The sequence below is a fragment of the Siphateles boraxobius genome, unplaced genomic scaffold (assembly GCF_051911475.1).
Source record: "Siphateles boraxobius isolate OS27281-9 unplaced genomic scaffold, OSU_SipBor_1 6, whole genome shotgun sequence".
NCBI lineage: Eukaryota > Metazoa > Chordata > Actinopteri > Cypriniformes > Leuciscidae > Siphateles > Siphateles boraxobius.
Window position 1 is genome coordinate 28,601,153 of NW_027509186.1, and position 20,410 is coordinate 28,621,562.

Sequence of the window (20,410 nt, forward strand, 5' to 3'; positions counted from 1 at the left end):
TTCACTGTTTAAAGCACCAATAAACCCTGGAAGATGAATTCTAAAAGAACTCAGATGCTCAGAAATGTCATAAAAGCTTTAAGGAAGGCTTAGTTTCAGGTTTTAATAAGAATTAAAAAAGATACTTAAGAAGCCAAATAAAGTCCTTTGCTAACTGCAGTTATAGGTTGAGACTAGAAGACTGTTACGCAGGGCATTTATATATATATATATATATATATATATATATATATATATATATATATATATATATATATATATATATATATATATATATATATATAAATAAAAATATTACAGATGGAAATCATATTAGTTGTCTTCTATCATAGAATCACGATTCACAGTGAATAAATATAATTTCGCTCCTTGCTTTGAAAGGCTGATGCCATGTTGCCTTGTCCCCTAGTGATCTGCATTGAAAACATGAACACCTGGCAAATGGCCTTTTGTTTTTTCATGAATATGAAAACAGCAAATTTATTTAGAAATATTCCAGGTTTTGTTTTTAACAAAACATGCTTTCTGGGGAATATTGTTTTTATTGGTGAGAAGTACCTAGGTTTTTCCTGTATCCTCAATTTAACTTTTGTTTTACAACACAAGTCAGCTCTCTAATGACATCATCCTACTCCAGAAAGTCATTAGGTATTAGCAATAGCAAGTATTTGATGAATTCTGTGATGTTTTGTAGGGGTGTAACGATACACAAAACTGACGGTTCGGTTTTCCCACGGTTTTGACGTCTCGGTTCGGTTTAGAAAGCTAAAAAAAAAAAAAAGTAAACAGAGGTTTAATGAAAAAAGGGTGTCTTTGTCTTTAAAATTAATTCAATTACAATTAAACGTTTTGCAAGGATTAAAAATCTGCTAATGCTGTAAACTATATAGGGAGCCGCACATTACTATAACATTAAAGGTTAACAACAGAGCCTAAATTCAGATGCTATTTATTTTTTAGATATAATAATCAATACCCAACATATTGTATGAATACAACTGAACATAAGGCAGTTTTTGCATTAACTTTACTCTAATTCGTTATTGAAATATAATAATTTACACAGTGGCTGTCATTTTCATGAAAGATATTTTAAACGTACATTAAATAATCAAGATATAATTAACAGGTTAAGTAAAAAATAATATATAGTATAATATAGTGCATTTATTTAGTGCAAGAGTTCATTTCTCTAGGAACCAACAAGTTGTGGACACTGAATCACTTGGCTGCTGAGGTAAATATAATGCTAGTGACAAGCTATGCAGTTTTATTGACGTCTTTATGCTGCTGAAACACTGATTGAGCGATTACACGAGTTATGATGCCTTTCAGTAAGTATACTATATTTTTCAACATACCTTCAGGTGTCCATTCATGTTTATTCTGTAACTGAGGAAGAGATGATCGCGCTTACTCGCGCTCCGCGCTGCCACTTGAAATGAGGAGCTAGTACAGTGATCTGTCACGCCACATCAAAGAGCGCCAAAACGGCATTTATTGTTTGATTTTTGTGATTAAATAGTCAGAATTTGAAGGATAACACCTTGCTTATTATCGAAAGTAACAAAACACGGAGCTTGATATTTGGTGTTAATGGTGGTTACTTAGGCTACAAAACTGAATTCGTTGTGTACACATTCCAGGTCCAATGAGCCGGGCTGGGCGGGGCCGGGGTAGCAGGGGGCGGGGCGTGTTCGGTACGCCATGAGAGTATCGCGATTCAAATCGTGGGTTCTGTATTGCGGTTCTTCGGTTCGGTTCGAATATCGTTATGACCCTAATGTTTTGTGAGTTGGTTGGAAAACCTTTAACTAGCTTGACCAGAGCATATTTCTACATATTACTTCATAACAAGAATGAAATGTGTCAGATAGTTCAAACTTACATCTGTGCCATTGACACTCCACTGTACTGTGGGTTTTGGAAAGCCTTCAGCCTCACAAGTCAGGACCTTGTTCACGCTTCCAACACCACGCTTCTTGATCAGGTTCTTGATCACTGGAGAGCCTGCAAAAACACTCATGTCATCAGCTATCAAAAATGGTCATCCAAAAAAGCATTTCTATGATTTACAATGGTTACAACGCATTTGGAATGTGATCAACTGCTAAAGCAAATGCATACTTTATAATAGAGATGCACCGATTGCAAATTTCTTGACCGGTCCCGATTATTTTGTAAGTGTGAGCTGCCAATACCCATTTTCTTTCAAAGAACTTTAATTGACAGCATATACAAACAAAAGTGTTTCTTCAGTGCAAAATTTTATTTTTATAATAAAAACAAGTAAAAAGGCAGTAATAAAATAAGAACAAATTAATTTCGAACAACAGCACAAATAAATTAAATATTAAAAATACAGCTTTAGTTTTTCAGGTGGGTATTTAGTATATTCGGGTAATAAATATAAAAAAAATTAAGTAATCAGATAACACTGGAATTGTAAAAATTAAATACAGATTAATGCATAAAATTAGTTACACAAGTTATTTTGTCAAGATCAGAGAGTGATTTTCTTTGTCTTTTGTTCTTTTATTAACATGACAGACACCAACAGGTTTATTAGACCGCTGTCACTTTAAGAGTTTATGCACTGATCCAACATACTGTTACACAACTTGTGTTTTCTTTTTCAACTAATTAGGTTCCAAAATTGACTGTTTAATACTCACCAAGATTGGCATTTTGACATAATTTTGTGTGTATTTGACCGTTTAAGCGCAGTAAGCCACTCATTTTGGTACATTTTGGTACCGATTCCGGTCCTTGGCCGGTCGATCGGTGCATCTCTACTAAATTAAATATTTATCTTACCTTGAACTATTAATTCAAATGTTCGTGTCTTCTTGAGGCCAGCCATGGAAACAACACACTCATACACACCAGAGTCCGAATACTTCAACTTGTCAAACTTGGGCAGGCCATCCAGCTTGGTATTGTCCTAAAAAAAGTTTCAGCATTTATGAATGACTAGAAATCAACATAAGGTTTAGTTTTTTTTATAGGGGTGAGTAGTCATTCGTGCCCTAGTTTTCAAAGACAATATTATATAAAGAGATATTCATTTTCTACCTTTCTCCAAGATGTTTGTGGTGTTCCTGAAGCCTTAACGTCTATGGTCATCTCAAAACGCATGTCAACGCCCTTGAAAATTTGACCAGTGTTGCTAAGATTCACATCAAGATCTTTTGGAAAAAAGACAGAGCTAATGGTCACATTTTTGACTTTGAAAAACAATCCAAAATATCTCAATTATGATAAATAAAAAAATACTGAAGTATTTCCTCACATTCAACTGTGATTGGTAAAGAAGCCGCCATATCCTCACTGTCCACCAGAGAACATTTGTATTCTCCAGTGCTTTCCCGGGTGACATTGGTCAAGGTGTATGTGTTGGAGTTCTCCACTGTCTTTTTCTCTCCCTACAGATAAAGAAAGACAGATTTAAAATCAGTTTAAATCTAAACGCAGACTTCATTTCCTGACTGACGACTAAGGAACGAACAAAGTGAACACCTTGAGTTAATCTGAGAAGATTTACCTTTATGTAGAAGATGTAGCTAGAAGGTGGAGGGTTTCCATCTGCAGTGCATTTGAGGGTCACGTTGTCCCCTTCCTTATAAGGACCCTGGGACACCACTAGAAGACTGACATTCTCGGTAGGGTCTGTGGAGAGGGGGTTTGTGTAAAGCAGCGAGGACAGCACAGCACAGAAAAGCCCTGCCAGAGCCCATGCAGATAAGGGCACTTCAGACAAGCTCCTTATGAGCCAGAAGAGGTCCTTCAGCTCAAGAGTTGAAGCTTTGGGAGTGCTCTCATGGTGTGAAATGTATTTGAGAGTTAGCAGTGGACTAGTACCTTCATAATAATAGCCAGAGGCAAGACAAAACCCCATTCAACATCTAAACGCCCTGCTCCAGAAAGGCCAAATTACATATCTTATTGGACGAAATTCAACAAGCCATTTGATTCGAAGGCCTCCTTTTCATGGCTACTTCAAATGAAGAGAGGGTTATTCTGAATAATCCTGTGAATTATGCTCAACATTAGACAATTAACCACTTAAGTTTTAAATACATTTGCTTTCAGTGAGATTGTTTGGAACTGAATTACAGAGGAAAGTAGAAGCATTATGATTAAAAACTTGCCAAAAAGGCAAAACTAGCAATAATATTATACAAATACTATAGGAAAGAATAAGAAAGCAGTATAAGAAAGATACTAACAGTTCACAGTGAAGATAAGAGGGGAGGAATCCATGTTAGCAGACCGGATGTGTTGAATCTGACAAATGAAATTGGCACCAATGTCTCCCTTCACAGCTGTATACTCGAGGTCAGATTTTGTTGAAGACAGTCCTGTCGCTTTATCAACATCCACAGTTGTACTGATTTTAATGGCTGAAAAAAAGAAACAAAGAAAAAAAATTAATAAAGGGAAATAAATGTAAAGAAATACCACCTTAGAATAAAAAATCTGTAACCATTTCTCTTTAATAATTTGAAACTAACCCTTATGCTTTTACAAACTTTTTGACTTTCACACAAATGGAGAACCACTTTTATGATCGTTTTATGGTGCTTTTTCCTCTTTTTCAAAGTTTGAAAGCATCATTACCCATTATTGAAAAAGCATTGAAACAGTTTTTTTATTTAATTTGTCACACAGATTTGGAATAAAATGAGGGTGAGTAAATGATGGCAAATATTTGGGTGAACTGCAACTTCCTCCATATATTACACTCTACCTGTTCCATCAGACAAAAGTGGAGTTTTGTTCTTGAACCATGTGATGTTGGCAGCTGGATTGGCACTTTCAGTACGACACTGCGCTAACTGATGAGACAAAAATAAACACCCCAAAAAAATTTAATGTGGATATTAAGAGGACTTATATGTGGATTTATGATGAGAAACTTCCAGTGCATATAAGAATTTGTCAAGTCTTTAAATCACATTCATGCTGTATTCACTGAAAATAATAATTTTATTCAGTGCTCGGTGCTCCTATGTTTAGTCTAATATATACACATACCTTAGTTAGTTTGCCAACTGCCATCACAGTCGTTTGGTTTATAATCCGAGGTTGTGATGGAAGCTCTAAAAAGAGAGGAAACTGTTAGACAGTGTAGCTCATAAATGCATTCAACAGAACTTCTAACATTATATATATGAAAACATTTTATTGTGTACGATTCTTACTGTAAATGACCAGTTGAACAGGGTACTCAAAAATGTCATTTTTCCCCACCACCATGCAGGTGAAGGTTTTCTGATCTGCCATGGTCACTTCTCTGATGATGAGGCCAAAATCTTGTTTGATACCGACTCTGTTCTTGTAGTTCGTATCATTTGAAATAGAGGCATTCTGACCCACACTTTTTACCAGAATGTTGCCATCGACATCCTAGTGCATGTAAAAAGCATGTTTAACAGAGACAATAACGCCATTCATACATTGACATTCATGTTCAAGTGTAAACACTGTGGCTCTGTAGTGCTTTTAAAACAAATAAGCCACTATCATTAGTTTGGGGGTGTGATAAGCCATTTTGCAAAGTATTGGAGTAGTTTGTCTTAACAATAATAGAGAGGGAAGTGGCAATAGAAATATTTGGGATACCAGTTTGGAAAGTTATTTTTTAAATTACACAGAAATTACACACTGTAAATTTATGACCGAAAAATAAATAAGTAAATCTCAAACTTACGTATTTCCATTTCACTAACCCTTCCACGACACGGCCATTGTTGCATGGGATTTCAACAGTGTCTCCATACTTTCCAGTGACAGTTTCCAAGCCACTCACTAAAATGCACAATTAAAAAAAAAGTTTGACAGTTAATACAATGTGTGGAAACATCATGTGAAGGTAACATTAGATTCAGGAACACACAAAGTCTAAAGTAAACCTATTCAAATAGACATATGTACAATGATATTCTCATATTGTTATAGGTTTGTATTTTGCAACTAAAATGCTTGATTGTAGGTCAAGAGGGTGTTTGCATTAGCTTTTTATTCTGACCCTTAATATTTTAATATTTAAATATTACAATTTGCCTGGGTTATTTGAATATTCAAAGAGATTTTGCAAAGAGAATGTTTTTGCTGAAAGAGAGAAGTCTTGTTCTCTGACAAACATTCACAAAATAAAATAACTTAAGTTTTGTTTAACAATTTAATGACGCAAATATCGGCAGGTAAAAAAAAAAAAATTTGTTTCAAACATTTTTATCTCTAGATTTTTAATAGATGCTTTCAGGGGAAAACACTTTTATGCTACTCATTTTTTAAATGAAAAATTAACATTTCTTTTGGCTATTTCAATCCGACTCTTTGGGTTTTCAGTACACATTCATATGACATGAGATTTCCCTGTAACTAAATATTCAAATTGGAAAAAGGCTTTGAATCCAGTTTCTAGACAAACACCAAAGCCAGTAAAACCGGTTTGTTGTGTCACAACTGCACTTCTGAGAATGGGACCTCAGCAGTTGGGATGGATGACTGTCAACAGAAGGCCTGATAAAAGTATGAGATAAGATTGATGCACAATACCGCATCCTTTTGCCAAAATTCCACTGAAATGCATCATGAAAAGTAAAGCTTGACTGAACCTACCATAGAACTCATTTAGGATTTACAAACAGAAATCTGTGGCTGTTGTGATGTGAATGTTGTTTAAATAATACTGTACAAGTTATAAGTGAGTTAATTCGTAGCAATTTTTCTATATAAACTTACATCTTGTGTCTGGAAAAACAAAAAGCATACAGTGTACAGGTTCATTAAGTGTCAGATGAACCCATTGGGAGAGAAAAGATTGTGCTCAAAGCCCTCACAGCAGCCTGTGGCCACACAGTTATTAACTTCATTGTTATGCTAAGATAGATTTCTGTCTTCCTGCTAAGTGTGGTCCGGATGTATGGAGATGTCATAAAACTAGATTCAGTTCCTGACCATGTTTTTTTTACAAGACCTGCAAGAGCAAGGATGTAAATTATAATCATTTCTAATGCCACCAATCCACTCCCGGGCTGGAAGTTAATATGCATGGTACAGTAGCAACATGGATCATTATTATAAGTATTCTTTTTGGAATGGCCCTTAAAATTTCACCACTGTCCCAGGCAACTCCTGTGTCACTCTGAAGTCTCTTTTCCCGTCACAAAATAAATTACTATGTACAGTAAGCTGGTCAATGCTAAAAAATAAAACCCTTCAGGATCATACAAGACTCTGATGATGAACCTGTCGCGTTTATTTTTGTGATTAAGACCTCAACTGTAACAATATTTGTAAGACCTGGACTTGATAAACTGGATCTAAACCACTACACCATTCAATTAAACAGCTGTCTGTTTTTAGCATGACGATATTTATGTTATCTTGGGTTGAAACTGGAGCATTAAGTAGAAGTAGCATAAAGCAAATGGATGCTGGCTGACACCCTGAAAGAGCAAAGGATTGAGTGTCAGATTGCCCTCAGAGCTACAAAACCAGCACCAGGTGAAGTAAACAAATGGCACAGTCCTCCCTACCCCCTCATCCCTCTGCTCTTTGTTTCATGAACAGGTGCTACTATAGGAGCTTCTTCATGCACCTGTTTTTAAAACTCTATGCTGCTGAAAATCTCTTGATGGAAAACATCATGTCCTGGAGCCTGCAGCGTGCTACCAGATCATTCGTTGAAAGGATAGAGAGACTATAGGAGTGTCAGCTGTTTTTCGTAATGCTCTATAACAAAACAAAGTCCAAGACCACAATGAATATCTGGAAGTCATCAAAATCTGGAAGTTTTACGATTTTGAAAAATTAAAAAAAAATTCATTCTGAATATTTTACTGAGATTGTTTTACTGTTATTATTATTGGTGGTGGTGGGGGGGGGGGTCCTATTTCTCTATCAAAATAAGAAAAATATCCAATACAAAATATAAATTAATATAATTTGAGAAAAAAATATAAAAAAGAATAATTTTCAAAAGTGGTTTCAGACTTGTGGACCATATTTAATACATTAAAGAAAGTATACTATGTTTATAACTAAAAAAAAACTTGAAAATGAAACAATGAAAATTGTGGACATATTTCAATCAAATCAACAATTAATTAATTTTAGCAGTCAAATTGAATGCCCTAGAAGGCTCAAAATATTATAATGGGTGAATGGGTTCATAACGGCTCTCACAGGCCGAGAGGATGTTCGTAAACCATTAACCTGAGGATGAGTCGGTTAAGTGATCATGTGTCCACTGTTGCCAAGAACAGCCCCGCCACCATGGTGAATATCCAGGAGACATAGATGACCCAGGAATTGATTTGGAGTCTGTGTTATTACACCAAATGTCCTTCTTTACTCAATCCAACATGGAAGAGCCATTAGGCTTCCTTGAAAATGCCATAAATTAAGTCTACGACGGGCCTGAAATGGCTCTCAAAACAAAACTCATCAAGCAGGGTGGACTCATAAGTGATAAGTGCACTCAGAAATCGCATCCATTAAGTTCTAAATTATGTATTTGATAGAAGGGGCCCCCGGGGAACTTAAAGAATGTCTGCGTCTGACAGCAGATCATGGCAGATTCAATAGTGTCTTCACCGACAGCCTCCCATTCGTGAGCGGCTATTAACAAAATACAGTCATGCAGCTTCCGTAGAGGTCCATTAACCCCAAAAGCAATTTACTAGTTCGAGGTTATTATGACTGTTCATTCTGCTGCAGAATCTTATCTTATCTTAAATTAAAAACTCTAAAAAAAATTGCTGGGTGGGTCAAATATGCACAAACCCAACCATTGGTTTAAATGTTTAAATTACATTTTTAAACCCAACCATTGGTTTAAATTTTTAAATTACATTTTTAAACCCAATGGGTGTTTTTGTCCATATATGACCCAAACATGGGTTGAAACAACCCAGCATGTTTTAGAGCAATAATAAAGAAAAGGACAAATCTTTACACGTTTTGTTAAAACATGTGCAGAGTTATTAAAAACCAAGTCTTTGTATTCAAGTTGGTTTTAAAAAAAAACACGTCCACACCATTTAAGAAAACTTTCAATTTATTGAAAGTTTTGTTATCCTAAATTATTAAGTGATATTGATAAATATACAAAAAATGAGAATTGCACCAAAAGATGATCAGAACTAACTTTGCCTTATCATAAAAAGGTACAATTAACTGATATTTCAAGAGACTTAAGAGAGCCTGACTCACCATCATGAGGGAATTAATTTTTAAAAAATTGTTTTGTTACATGAATTTTAAGAAAGAAGATCATGTATGATGTCAATGTACTTAAGGTTTCCTTTTCAGTAATTTCATTCTTTTAATGTGGCTTCTTCATTATGATATCAAAATATTTTGACTTTATGGGCCTAAAAAAATAAAAATAAATTTATTTTAATTTAGAAATTAAAAATATTCTTATGACAGAAGATATGTGAATTGCATTTTGATTATTTTGTAATAAATTATTAGATAACATAAATAAGAGTCTCATGTCATTGACCTGATTATATCAGGTAAGTTATGAGATCCTGGTAGCATTTGAGAAATTAAGGTCAAACCGGTAAATTGCTAAGATCATCCAGGTTATCAGTTAACCAAGGCATGAGCCTACTTAGACATGATGGCACGCAGTATAAAATTAACAGACACTTTTAAAGGTAAAACTAATGAGAACGTTGAGGTAGTCAGCCTTGACTTCAAATCTTCACAAATTTATGTTCGAGCAATTAGACTCAGAAGTTTTAGTGTGGTCTTTGATTAACAACATTCACTATAACATCAAAGGTGTTCTGTTAAACATATCTCAAAAGCATTTCACAAGACAGCGAGGTTGTCTCATATTTTTAGGAGACACAGACAGAGAAAGCACCTTTATCTCTTCCTAAACCAGTCTCCCTGCTCCCTGATGCCTCGAGGCTACGGGCATTTGCATTCCACAAGATCCTGGAGGGCCCCTGTGTTCACAACATCAGCATTTGCTTGCAGCAACTGAGAAACCAATCAAATTTAGTGCCAAAACACAGAGGTCAGTGAGCTTGCATTGAGGGTTAAATAAGCTCTTTCTCTGGGCTCTAAAAGGGCTGGCTCTCAAGTTGTGAGAGGGCCCCCAACAATTCGGTCCTATACAGCGCTTGAGGTGAGGCGGTACACATAACTCCTATAATATTTTAATCTGTAGTGTACACTCACTTTTTCTTGCTTCCTGGCAATGCTGTCGGTACTCTGACTGCCCACAATTTTGTTTAATTTGCATGAGTGGCGATCAAATCACCGTAGGGGCGTTCCAAAAGTGTGATGAGATTTGCTCAAGCTGTTTCTATCACGATGCTGATGATAAAATAGGCAATCCATTTGAATTCTATTGAGAATTTACCACATTAAAACACTATGGAAAAGGTCAAACATGATCTAAAACATCCACATAAACTAAAAATACTGATGAAAAGAGGAGAAAACATTATCTTGCACTAGGCTTGGGCGGTATCCAAATTTTTATACCGTCAAACCTCCTCCCTATTTTACCGGGGTATACGGTATTACCGTGACTAATTAAAAATTATGACATAAGGCTCAGACAGCGTCACCAAACTGTTGGCTTGTGTCTACACCGTTCAGAAACTGAATACCAGATCGGGCATAAAAAACACAAAAAAAAAAAAAATCAAGGCCAACCCGTGCACGTTGTGTCTGATCCCTGTTGACGGCATTAAATGTAATATGAGCCGGAGCCCTATTTAGACTCGACTATTTTTAATACGTGGGCCGTTATAATATGGTGGCGCCAAATAATTGTTTAACCCAGGTGCTCAGGGGGTGGTAGATATAAATACTATTTATAAATGAGCAAAAATGGGACAATTAATAATATTTAATTATTTTAATTATGACAATTGTATTCATTTTATTAATTCATTTAAATTAAATTAACAAGCAACAAGCCAGAAGTGCATTTGTAAATCCGGTGACACGCGTCCATTGATTTTTATTAATACAACTTTTCTGTCAGTGCTGCAAAGATTAAGTTGACGATCGCCATCTCCTAGTGGACGCGCATATATAGAGAGAAATGCAAATCATGGATTACATAATCAGAAGGTATAGGCTAGCCTTTTTCTTTTCGTTTTGAATTGTTTCGTTTAAAGAAATTGACGATTGATATCTCCGTAGTGAACGCGCGTATAGAGAGAAATGCACATCCTGGATTAATCCGAGAGTATGCTGCCTATATTTCTTTTCCTTTTGAATTGTTTCATTTAAAGAAATTGAATCGCCATCTCCATAGTGAACGATAGAGAGAAATGCACATCATGGATTACATAATCAGAGAGTAGGCTAGCCGATTTCTTTTCGTTTGGAATAGTTTCGTTTAATTTGATGATCGCCATTTCCGTATAGAAAGCGCATAGAGAGAAATGCACATCATGGATTAAATAATCAGCGAGTGGCCTATTTCTTTTCATTTTGAATTGTTTCGTTTAATGAAATTTCAAGCTTTATTTAGATATCTTTCATGTCTGTGAGACATACACTGAGTTTCGGTTAATTTATGATGAGATTTCAATGCAAGTGACCGCGGCGCGCCAGCGCACGATCATGTCATGATTATGTTGTCTGCTATATTTGATTCTTATTTATTATTGGTTGATAAAAAAAAAAAATATTAAAATTAGGATACAATTTAAACAAAACGAAATTCACTTTAAAGAAAGGGCTTTTACAAAATGAAACTTAATTAAGTGGTCAATGTCTGACTCCCGATGCATCCCATCTTACTCGTGCTGTTCAGTTTTCATTATCAACGTAAAAAAAAAATAACATTATAATATTTTAACAAATATAAACGAATGCGCTTATTTAATGAATTCGGGGCAAAATGCATCCTGGCAGCAGTGAGTGGGTGGTTGTTTCGGAGATGCGACATTAGGTTAGAGGTGTTTCCATCTCTCGCGGTCACCTTTTTTTTTGCAACATTTACAAATTGCCTAGTCAGTATTTACTGCCTCTCCCTTCTCTCTCTCTCTCTCCTCCACACTGTCACTTGATGATAACTACATAAGCATTTTTAGGCATTGAATAAATTATATTTATTTATTATATATAAGTGCCGGTAATGACGGTATTGAAACTGATACCGTTGCTATTTTAAGACCCCGCGGTATACGATATTACCGAAATACCGCCCAACCCTATCTTGCACCAACAAATTATAAAGCTTTTTAAAATCCTCATTGCCACCCTTACTAGAATTGATCACATTCTATTGTATTTATTGTGGTAAATTTTGACAAACTTGTAGAATTTATAATAGATCATCTGTCCCCCTGTAGTTAATTTTATCCCTTACAACTCATCTTCGATCATCAAAATGACATATTTAAATGTTAATGCCTTGAAAAAAAACCCAACAACCTTAAAATAGCTTGAATATAACTCTACACCCTTGCCGGTGCTATGAATATACAAATTGGCTCCGCCCCCACTTACACCAGCTTGTGACGTCAGAAACACCACGATTTCAAACCGTGTTTTTGAGGCTGTCTTTAGTTCACTGCAGTTAAGGAGAATACTCAGCAATGGTGTTGACTTATGAATTTGCACACGGTTTGTCTTAAAGCATATTTAAAACAACACATAGACAAAAAAAAAACATTAAAAGCTTGATTTTCACCACATGGGGACTTCAAGGGTATAGATATTTCACTAAAGATTTATATTACAACTGTGGCATGTTGTAGCTATAGTTTCTAAATGGTTGCTATTTTTCATAAATACTGAAGATAAAAAAAAGAAAGTTAACACTGGCCTAAGCATGGTAATGAGAAGCCATCAATGGCCTTACCTGTAATTATATCATTATTGTAACAAATGCTATAGCTAAAGAACTACAAGAACTATGTTACTTTTTTACAAGGCCAAATACAAGTTCATGAAATACAAATTATCATGAGCTTTAAAGTCTGGACCTTCTTGAATTATTGACTAAACAGTTGTATAAAATGTATTCTGCTAATAATGACAGATATTAGGAAAACCTTGGCTTTCAGATGTTCCAAGAGATGACAGGAAATGAACATTTTCAGTATGAGTATGAGAAAGTAAGTTTGACTTTACATGGCACTTTGTAAACAAGTGATTAACTACATAATTACTTCATAGCAGTTATGTTATCAACAAACAGTGCATGTGGGGATGATACTACAAAAGTAATAAATAAAACAAATAAATAAACCGAGGGAGCATGCCCTGGGACCCCGTTAAACTGTTCACACTTCTACCCCCACAATGTTCAAATCAAAACTATGCCCTAGCAACTGAGGAGGGGCGGCACCAACAACCCACCCCCCTCGGGAGTACCGGCACTTTTGTTCCCCACTTCAAGCACTGGCTCTATATAAAGAACACCTTTATATCCGTTTAAACAAAAGCAGAGCAAATATTGATTTCAGAAAGCATGGCTGGTGGGTGTGTGCAGTGCAACTGTGAACTCCCCTCTGCAGGGAGTGAAACAACAAAAAATAGACAGCGGAACTTAGGGAGTAGTAGCTCAAGGCCTTTTCTGTCTGAGTGATTAACTCTCAGGAATTATATTAGGTTTAAAAGTTTCTGACGTGATAGTATGTCACTACTAATGAGACTGTTCTCTTTTTTTTCCTCCACTATGATGCTGTGATACAACAAATCAGATCTTTTTCACATTCCTGTGTAGTTCAGGGACTGGCCAGGTTTGTAAAAAAGGTCAAGAAGGTCTTTAACTGTCTCCTCCTTCATTATTCCTGTTGCCTAAGGGTCTACATCTGCAGAAAACTACCAAGAAAACAGCTTAAATGCAGTACACTGCAGACTTTGAAGGAACTTCATAAAAAAAGTATTTTTAAACCATAACTTGGATTGAAAATTGGGATTTCTTGATGTACTACCAGAGAAGAGACCTTTTCTCTCTACATATATTAGAATACATGATTCTAATAGCTGCTAAAGAAGAAAATACCTTTTTTAGATGATTTTTAGAATGCAAATCATCATCATCAATGTAAATGTATAGCTTCAACTGACCCACATATCCAGGAAGTGTAAGCCACAAGTGGAAGTGGATATAACCAACCAACTCCCAAACAATTTCCAGGCACAATATACAAAAAGGTAAAAAAATAAAGTAAAAATCATTAACTCCAGGTAACTTAGTACGCTTAAGTGTATAAATCCAAAAAGTCTCACATTGTAAAAGACGTTTCAATCTATTCCCATCCCTTTAAGTACATGAAATGGATTCAATTCCAATCACTTTAGGGGAGCGATCACAACCACGACGCAACTCATTATAACGCCTTGCTATTGGATACAACAATTTTTTTTAGAGTGAATCTAAACTACAATGCTCTTTGATGCCACTAAAATCTTACATATAAATTGTGTTTGTTGAGAACACTAGAAATCTGTGCCATTTCGGAAGGCCACTAGGTATAGCTCTAATGTTGACAGAGAGCACAGACATCTGGGACAGGTGCGGCTGTTGTTCACTACCTGTGCAGGCATGCAAACTCAAAAGCAGACAACATCAAAGTTCCCACTAAAGAAAGAAAACTAAAGAAAGTTTATTCTTTTCTGAAAAAAAAAAAAAAAACTTCAAAGTTATAATGTCAAAGGATTATTGGAAAGAGGCCAAAAGTGCTGAAAAAAAGGAAACATTTCCAAAGAAACAATCAAAGCGTCTGCCATTTCACTATCAATATGCGCTAACCGGCACCACATTATAGTGGGTCAGTAAACTGCAACTTTTGAACTGAAAGATGTTTGTTTTTAAATTCAATGTGATTGCTTTTTGCAACCAGCTTTACTACCGTAATCTGATTGAATCGGTTTAGAATCCAGGATTAATCATATTCTGCTCAGATTCAGGAATCAGAAATTGCTGAGATCAGAATCTTCTGCATATAATTTGATGAATATTTCCAAAAGTCCACAAATCTGTGACATCAGCAGAAATGTGAAGTCGTTTCAGTGGAAGAGCAAGTTAGTTACATTTTTGTTTAAAGATTTCAAAGACAAACAGTGAATGGACCAGTGAATCATTTACTGGAATCATAAATCATTAAAGCAGCTTAGGCGGGAATGTAAAACAATGTTTAAAAAAAATCACCATCATCAAATACTAATCCTCATGTTTATGTGAATAAAGGCCTAAATTCAATCTGTTCACCACATAAAGCGATCGATCGCTTCAGAAAATGTAGACTAAACCCCACAATGCATATGGATTTGTTTTATGAATCTTTTGAAGCGCCATAGAGGTTGTTGTTAGACTGTCAATGGAGGGACAGAAAGCTCTCTCTTTATTTGTGTTTTGAAGATGAATAAAAGTCTTGTGGATTTGGAATGACATGAGGGTGAGTAACTGACAAGTTTTTCATTTTTGCAAGAACTAACCCTTTAACGGCCCTGTATCAGTATTCAAATATTCAAATTGCCAGCTAGATAAGAAACAGGCCAATTGCACAGATGAGAAGGGCCATAAATGTTAAGGGCAGGCGATCACTGAATTTGGCAAACAGAAACAAGAAACAAAACGCACAGTGCACACAATCTGCACTTTATACGCAACATGCCAAATAGAATTGTACTACTGTGTTTTGTACAATAACTCAGTATCACATTTGTGAATATGAACATAAACCTTGTAAATACTTGACATATGTCAGTTTTTATACAGGATGTCAAATTCTGGTGTAAGAATATTCATCAGGAGACAATTATAACCTAAAGCAGAGGTTTTCAATCCTGCTCCTGGAGGGCCAGTGTCCTGCTGAGTTTAGTTCCAACCTGCTTCAGCACACCTGCCTTTGTATTTTCGATCCTGAAGAGCTTGATGAGCTGATTCAGGTGTTTTTGATTAGGGTTGGAACTAAACTCTGCAGTACAGTTGCCCTCCAGGAGCAGGATCGAAGACCTCTGACCTAAAGTATATAAAAATTCATTGTATGTTTGTACGTGAGGTAAATGATCTGGGGTAATGTTCATTATTGAAGACCAACCATCAAAACATTCAGCTAAGGAAGCTAAAATGAGACCCACAGTTAGACTTTGGCTAACCACAAAAACATATCCATGACGTCACTAGACTAGCTGATCATGGTTTAATAAAGCCTACATAAAGCCTAGTCGTTTAAAGCAGCTCTGAAAACCTGTGCCCCCTGTGTAAGGTGTGGTCACATTAGCAAACTTTCAGTGAATTTTCATAAGAAAACAGGTCCATTATCAAAAGCTTAGCAATATATTTGGCACAGCTAACACAGACATCACTTTCAAACCAAGCAGCTTTGGTCAACAAGGCAAATCCACGAGACAAACTTGAACCAGTTGTTAAATCTAAGAGGGGAAACCTTTTCCCTGCACGCAAAGTTCCTGATTGCATGGAAGTGACTGGATTTTGCCTTCGAAAATTGACCAAACAATGGTAAATGTGACCACACCTTTAAATTTTAACCCGCACAGCTAGTTGCGTTTTGGATAAGTTTTTAACCAAAACATACGTTTAATAGGTTTACAAAAAACAAAAACAAAATGCTACCTGAGCTTTTTATTTGCACATCTGATCACATGCTTCAGAAGATGCACACACCGTTAATTTATGCGTTGATTAGTAGAATTCATGATTGTCTCGTTTTTCCTCTCTTTTCATTGTAAATTATTTATACATTTCATACAGCAATAAAATAATCAGCGTGTAAGTAGCATATATATTTAATAAATACAAAGCATTCTAATTGTTAAGTCAATGTTAGGTTCAGCACTATTTTACATTAAGGGCATTATTGGCCAGATTTTCCCATTTAAGCTATCAGTGCCAATTAAACTAAATCAATCATTGCATTTAACGCTAACAGCACTGGTGAGAAATGCAACCAAAAAAAGATGGATCATGTGGCGGAAACCAATGAGATTATGACAGCACTTCTGCAGTATGCAAATAAAAGTAAACATTTTTAAACAACTGAAAAATTCTGTCAGGTTATGCCTAAAGGGTTTTCTTAAGAAGGAAACGTGATGCATGAGGAAACAAGCAGAAGTGAAGGGGCAAGAGTAAAAATGATTTAGAATTCTGCCTGTGGCTTCACCTTACCCAAGATAAAGAGAGAGATGGGGGGGGGGGGGGGGGCTGGGGAGGCGGGAAAGGAGGGGTAGGCAGCTTTATTGTAATGGTGGTTTCATTTCCTGAATCCCGGCGCAAACAGTGCAGGATTAAGAGCTCTCAATTGAACATATAAAGTAAAGATGCTTCCTCAGCTGCTACTGTGAAAACACTGGGAAAAAAAAGTTATCTTACAAAATTACCTGAAGTCAAAAATATTCAGGTTAAAGACAGACACGAGTATTTGCAAACCAAATACATTTGCCTCGACTTAAATGGGGTAAATGGGATAGTTCTCCCAAAAATGAAAATTGTCATCATTTACTCACCCTCATGTTGTTCCAAACATGTATGAGTTTCTTTCTTCTGTTGAACACAAACGAAGATATTTTAAAGAATGTTGGTTGTCAAACAGTTGATGGTGCCCATTGACTTCCATAGTAGTGCCATCAACTGTCTGGTTACCAACATTTCTTAAAATATCTTATTTTGTGTCTAGCGGTAGAAAGAAACTCAAAGGTTTGGAACAACTTGAGGGTGAGTAAATGACGATTTTCATTTTTGGGTGAACAATCTCTTTAACACACATCTATTGTAATACATACAATTTAATACTTCAGTCTCAGTGGTGCTTTTGAAATGCATGAAGAGAACAGAAGTATGCACTGCAGTAATTCATATGGTAACCCAATGTCTTTTTCAACAGAAGTGCATTTAAAGGAGCTGGGTGAGATAACGGCTTCTCGGTGGGGAGTATACAGTTGAATTTAATTACAAATGGAGAAGAGTCTGCGGGAGATGCCACAATCGTACACGCATTAGTTAAAAAAACCTGTTGAACAATATAGTCAGCAGGGGTTCGAAGGAGGTCTTGGTGAAGCCGAATAACAAGAGTGAAACAACTTGACTTTTTGTCCCAAAATGCAGGGTAGATCCAAGAAAGTGCACTGGAGGTTACAGAGAACCATGGGGGACTTCATGCATCTCAATGGACACATTTCTGCAAGTCAAGAGTGCCACTGTTAAGCACACACACGCCTATCCTGTTGTAAAACAATGTGTCCCCTCTCTTTTGACTGGACAATTGCTCCCTTGTCTTGCCTGATGACAGATAAACTGGTTCCTATGAAGGCCACAATGAAAAAGAGGTAATTCTGCAGTGAAGAAGAGAAGAGTACAAGCTAGAGGATGACAATAGTATTTCCACAGTAGTACTTTCACTGAGGGAGGCATATTAATAGATGTATGAATGGACGAGCCCTATAAATTGCACAGAGGATCTCTAAACAAAGTAAACAGCCTTTTGTTGCACAATATTTGCTGTGTTTTATAATGGGACTATAAAATAGTGCAATATTGGATGGTGCAATAATGAAGATGGGTAATGCTCTGGGTGATTCACCTTTGAATAGAAGATTCTAAAAAGTCTCATATTTAATACATAAATAAAATTCTTTATATAGTCTAAATTTACTGAAATCAGAATTTCCATATATCCCATAAAGATAATGAGAATATGCAAATTAGTTCTGCAATACAAAAAAGCAAAGTTGCTTGAAGACCATTTTTCACCAAAAATAAGTCTGAACTCAAAGACCTCAGTACTGCATTTACAACAAAATTTGTCTTGAAAGCAAAGTTTATCACTGAAGGGCAGATTTCTTAGAAAAAGGGTGAAATTTTAGCAGCAAACTGACAGAAACCCACCAGCTAAACTAGAAACACAGGGTGTGACATTGCAGATGGTGTGTTTTGAGGGGGGTTGTGGGGGAGGGGTGGAGAGAGAGAACAAAAAACAGATGCTGCAATAAAACTACTAGTTGTAAACTCAGTTTGGCCAATCTAGTAGACAAACAGTCACGGGTGTAAATGAAATAATACTGACAATAAGAATGACTCATTCAGACATGACCAAATCTTGACAAAATTTCCTCTGGGTAGAAAATTAGTAAATCTGTTTAACTAATTGTATTCGAAGTATAATTTACCACTACTTTTATTTAGTAAAGTCCAACTTATCCAGTACTGATTTATAGAATTACACTTTTTTCCTCTCTCTCTCTCTCTCTCTCTCAGGACAAAACCGCCTAAACTCACTCAACGTTTAGGTTTGTCTTCCAACAATCTTTCAACACATGACACACTATCATTATGCTTTTGGTTTTCCAGCCCAAAAGGTGAATGAGTCTCTGTAAAGTTGCACTGGTGCTTACCAGTAACAGACGTTCACGAGCCTTTGTTTTGGGTCCTTTATTTCAATACCTGAATATGCTACGACTATGAAAACCAGCGCCACAGCATTTAAACACACGACAGACAAAACGAGAGACACACTAAAATGAAACATACACAGGCACACTTAGATATAGGCTTAAATTAATTGTTAACGGATTTTAACTACCGACGCATAAAGATTTAACTTGCAGACAGTTTAATATCAGACAGTTTTTTTTCGAAGCGAAAAAAAGCGAAACAGGTGCAAGCAAAAGGTAGCAAAAGATGGGGGCGGGGACAAAAAGCTTGTAGCCTATCTAAAATAAATGTTACTTTTATACGGAGAAGACCATACATTAATTGAAATTATATTGCTGATAAAGGTAGTAAATAATAGTTTCATCAAAGCTTTGGAAAGAATTACAAGTGAAACTGACGCGCGCGTTTTCTCGAAGTTCTTACAATTAATCGTTAAAAGTAAAACCGCTCAGTTCTTTCACTTGTCCATCTCGTCTAAAATTACGTTTGCGAACGTTCTAAAATGTAAATAAAATAAATATATTTAAAAATAAATTACCTTGATTTATCAGGCATACGGTGAGCAGACACGTTAAAAAGGCGGTACAGTGCATCTTTCGGCAGTCTGGGACTGTGTTGCACTTAATCTTGAGAAATAATATCCTTGCGTTAGAGCGTCCTTGCTGGATAAAGATGTGGAAACTACAGTATAGACAGCGTACGTCAGTAAAATTCAAACTTTGAGGTTGTTCCCCACGTGTCTCATCTGTTGAAACTGTGATGATGGGCGGCCGGTTATAGGTCTGTTCTCAAGCTCCTCCCCTGCGGTGTGAACATAAACTAATTTAACCTACTAGATAACACTTTATGACACATCTCTTATCTTGTCCTTTTATCTTCTGCAGTTTTCCTTTAGGCTAGCCTACTATAGTATTATTTTCGCAATGTTTGATTTGGCAACATCAAACCAGGCTGTGATGGATGGAAGACAACATTGGTTCATAAATGCACTATTTATTTTTGTATCCTTGC

The 20,410-nt window shown here is 36.0% G+C and overlaps 1 protein-coding gene across 2 annotated transcripts in view; it reads right to left on the minus strand.

Moving 5' to 3' along the window:
* alcamb (activated leukocyte cell adhesion molecule b) overlaps positions 1–20,210 on the minus strand; it is a 28,286-nt gene extending 8,076 nt beyond the window's left edge. Inside the window, exons 1-11 of one of the 2 annotated variants that reach the window (XM_077208638.1) lie at positions 19,938–20,210; positions 5,714–5,811; positions 5,205–5,409; positions 5,038–5,102; positions 4,751–4,838; positions 4,230–4,403; positions 3,545–3,669; positions 3,293–3,425; positions 3,076–3,188; positions 2,818–2,944; positions 1,889–2,010 (exon numbers count right to left, since the gene is read on the minus strand). In XM_077208638.1, coding sequence (XP_077064753.1) covers positions 1,889–2,010; positions 2,818–2,944; positions 3,076–3,188; positions 3,293–3,425; positions 3,545–3,669; positions 4,230–4,403; positions 4,751–4,838; positions 5,038–5,102; positions 5,205–5,409; positions 5,714–5,811; positions 19,938–19,992 — 1,305 coding nt within the window. In that variant the 5' untranslated portion in view covers positions 19,993–20,210. The remainder of the gene's footprint in view (positions 1–1,888; positions 2,011–2,817; positions 2,945–3,075; positions 3,189–3,292; positions 3,426–3,544; positions 3,670–4,229; positions 4,404–4,750; positions 4,839–5,037; positions 5,103–5,204; positions 5,410–5,713; positions 5,812–19,937) is intronic. The other variant, XM_077208639.1, reaches the window with a different exon arrangement.
* Positions 20,211–20,410: the final 200 nt, after the last annotated feature.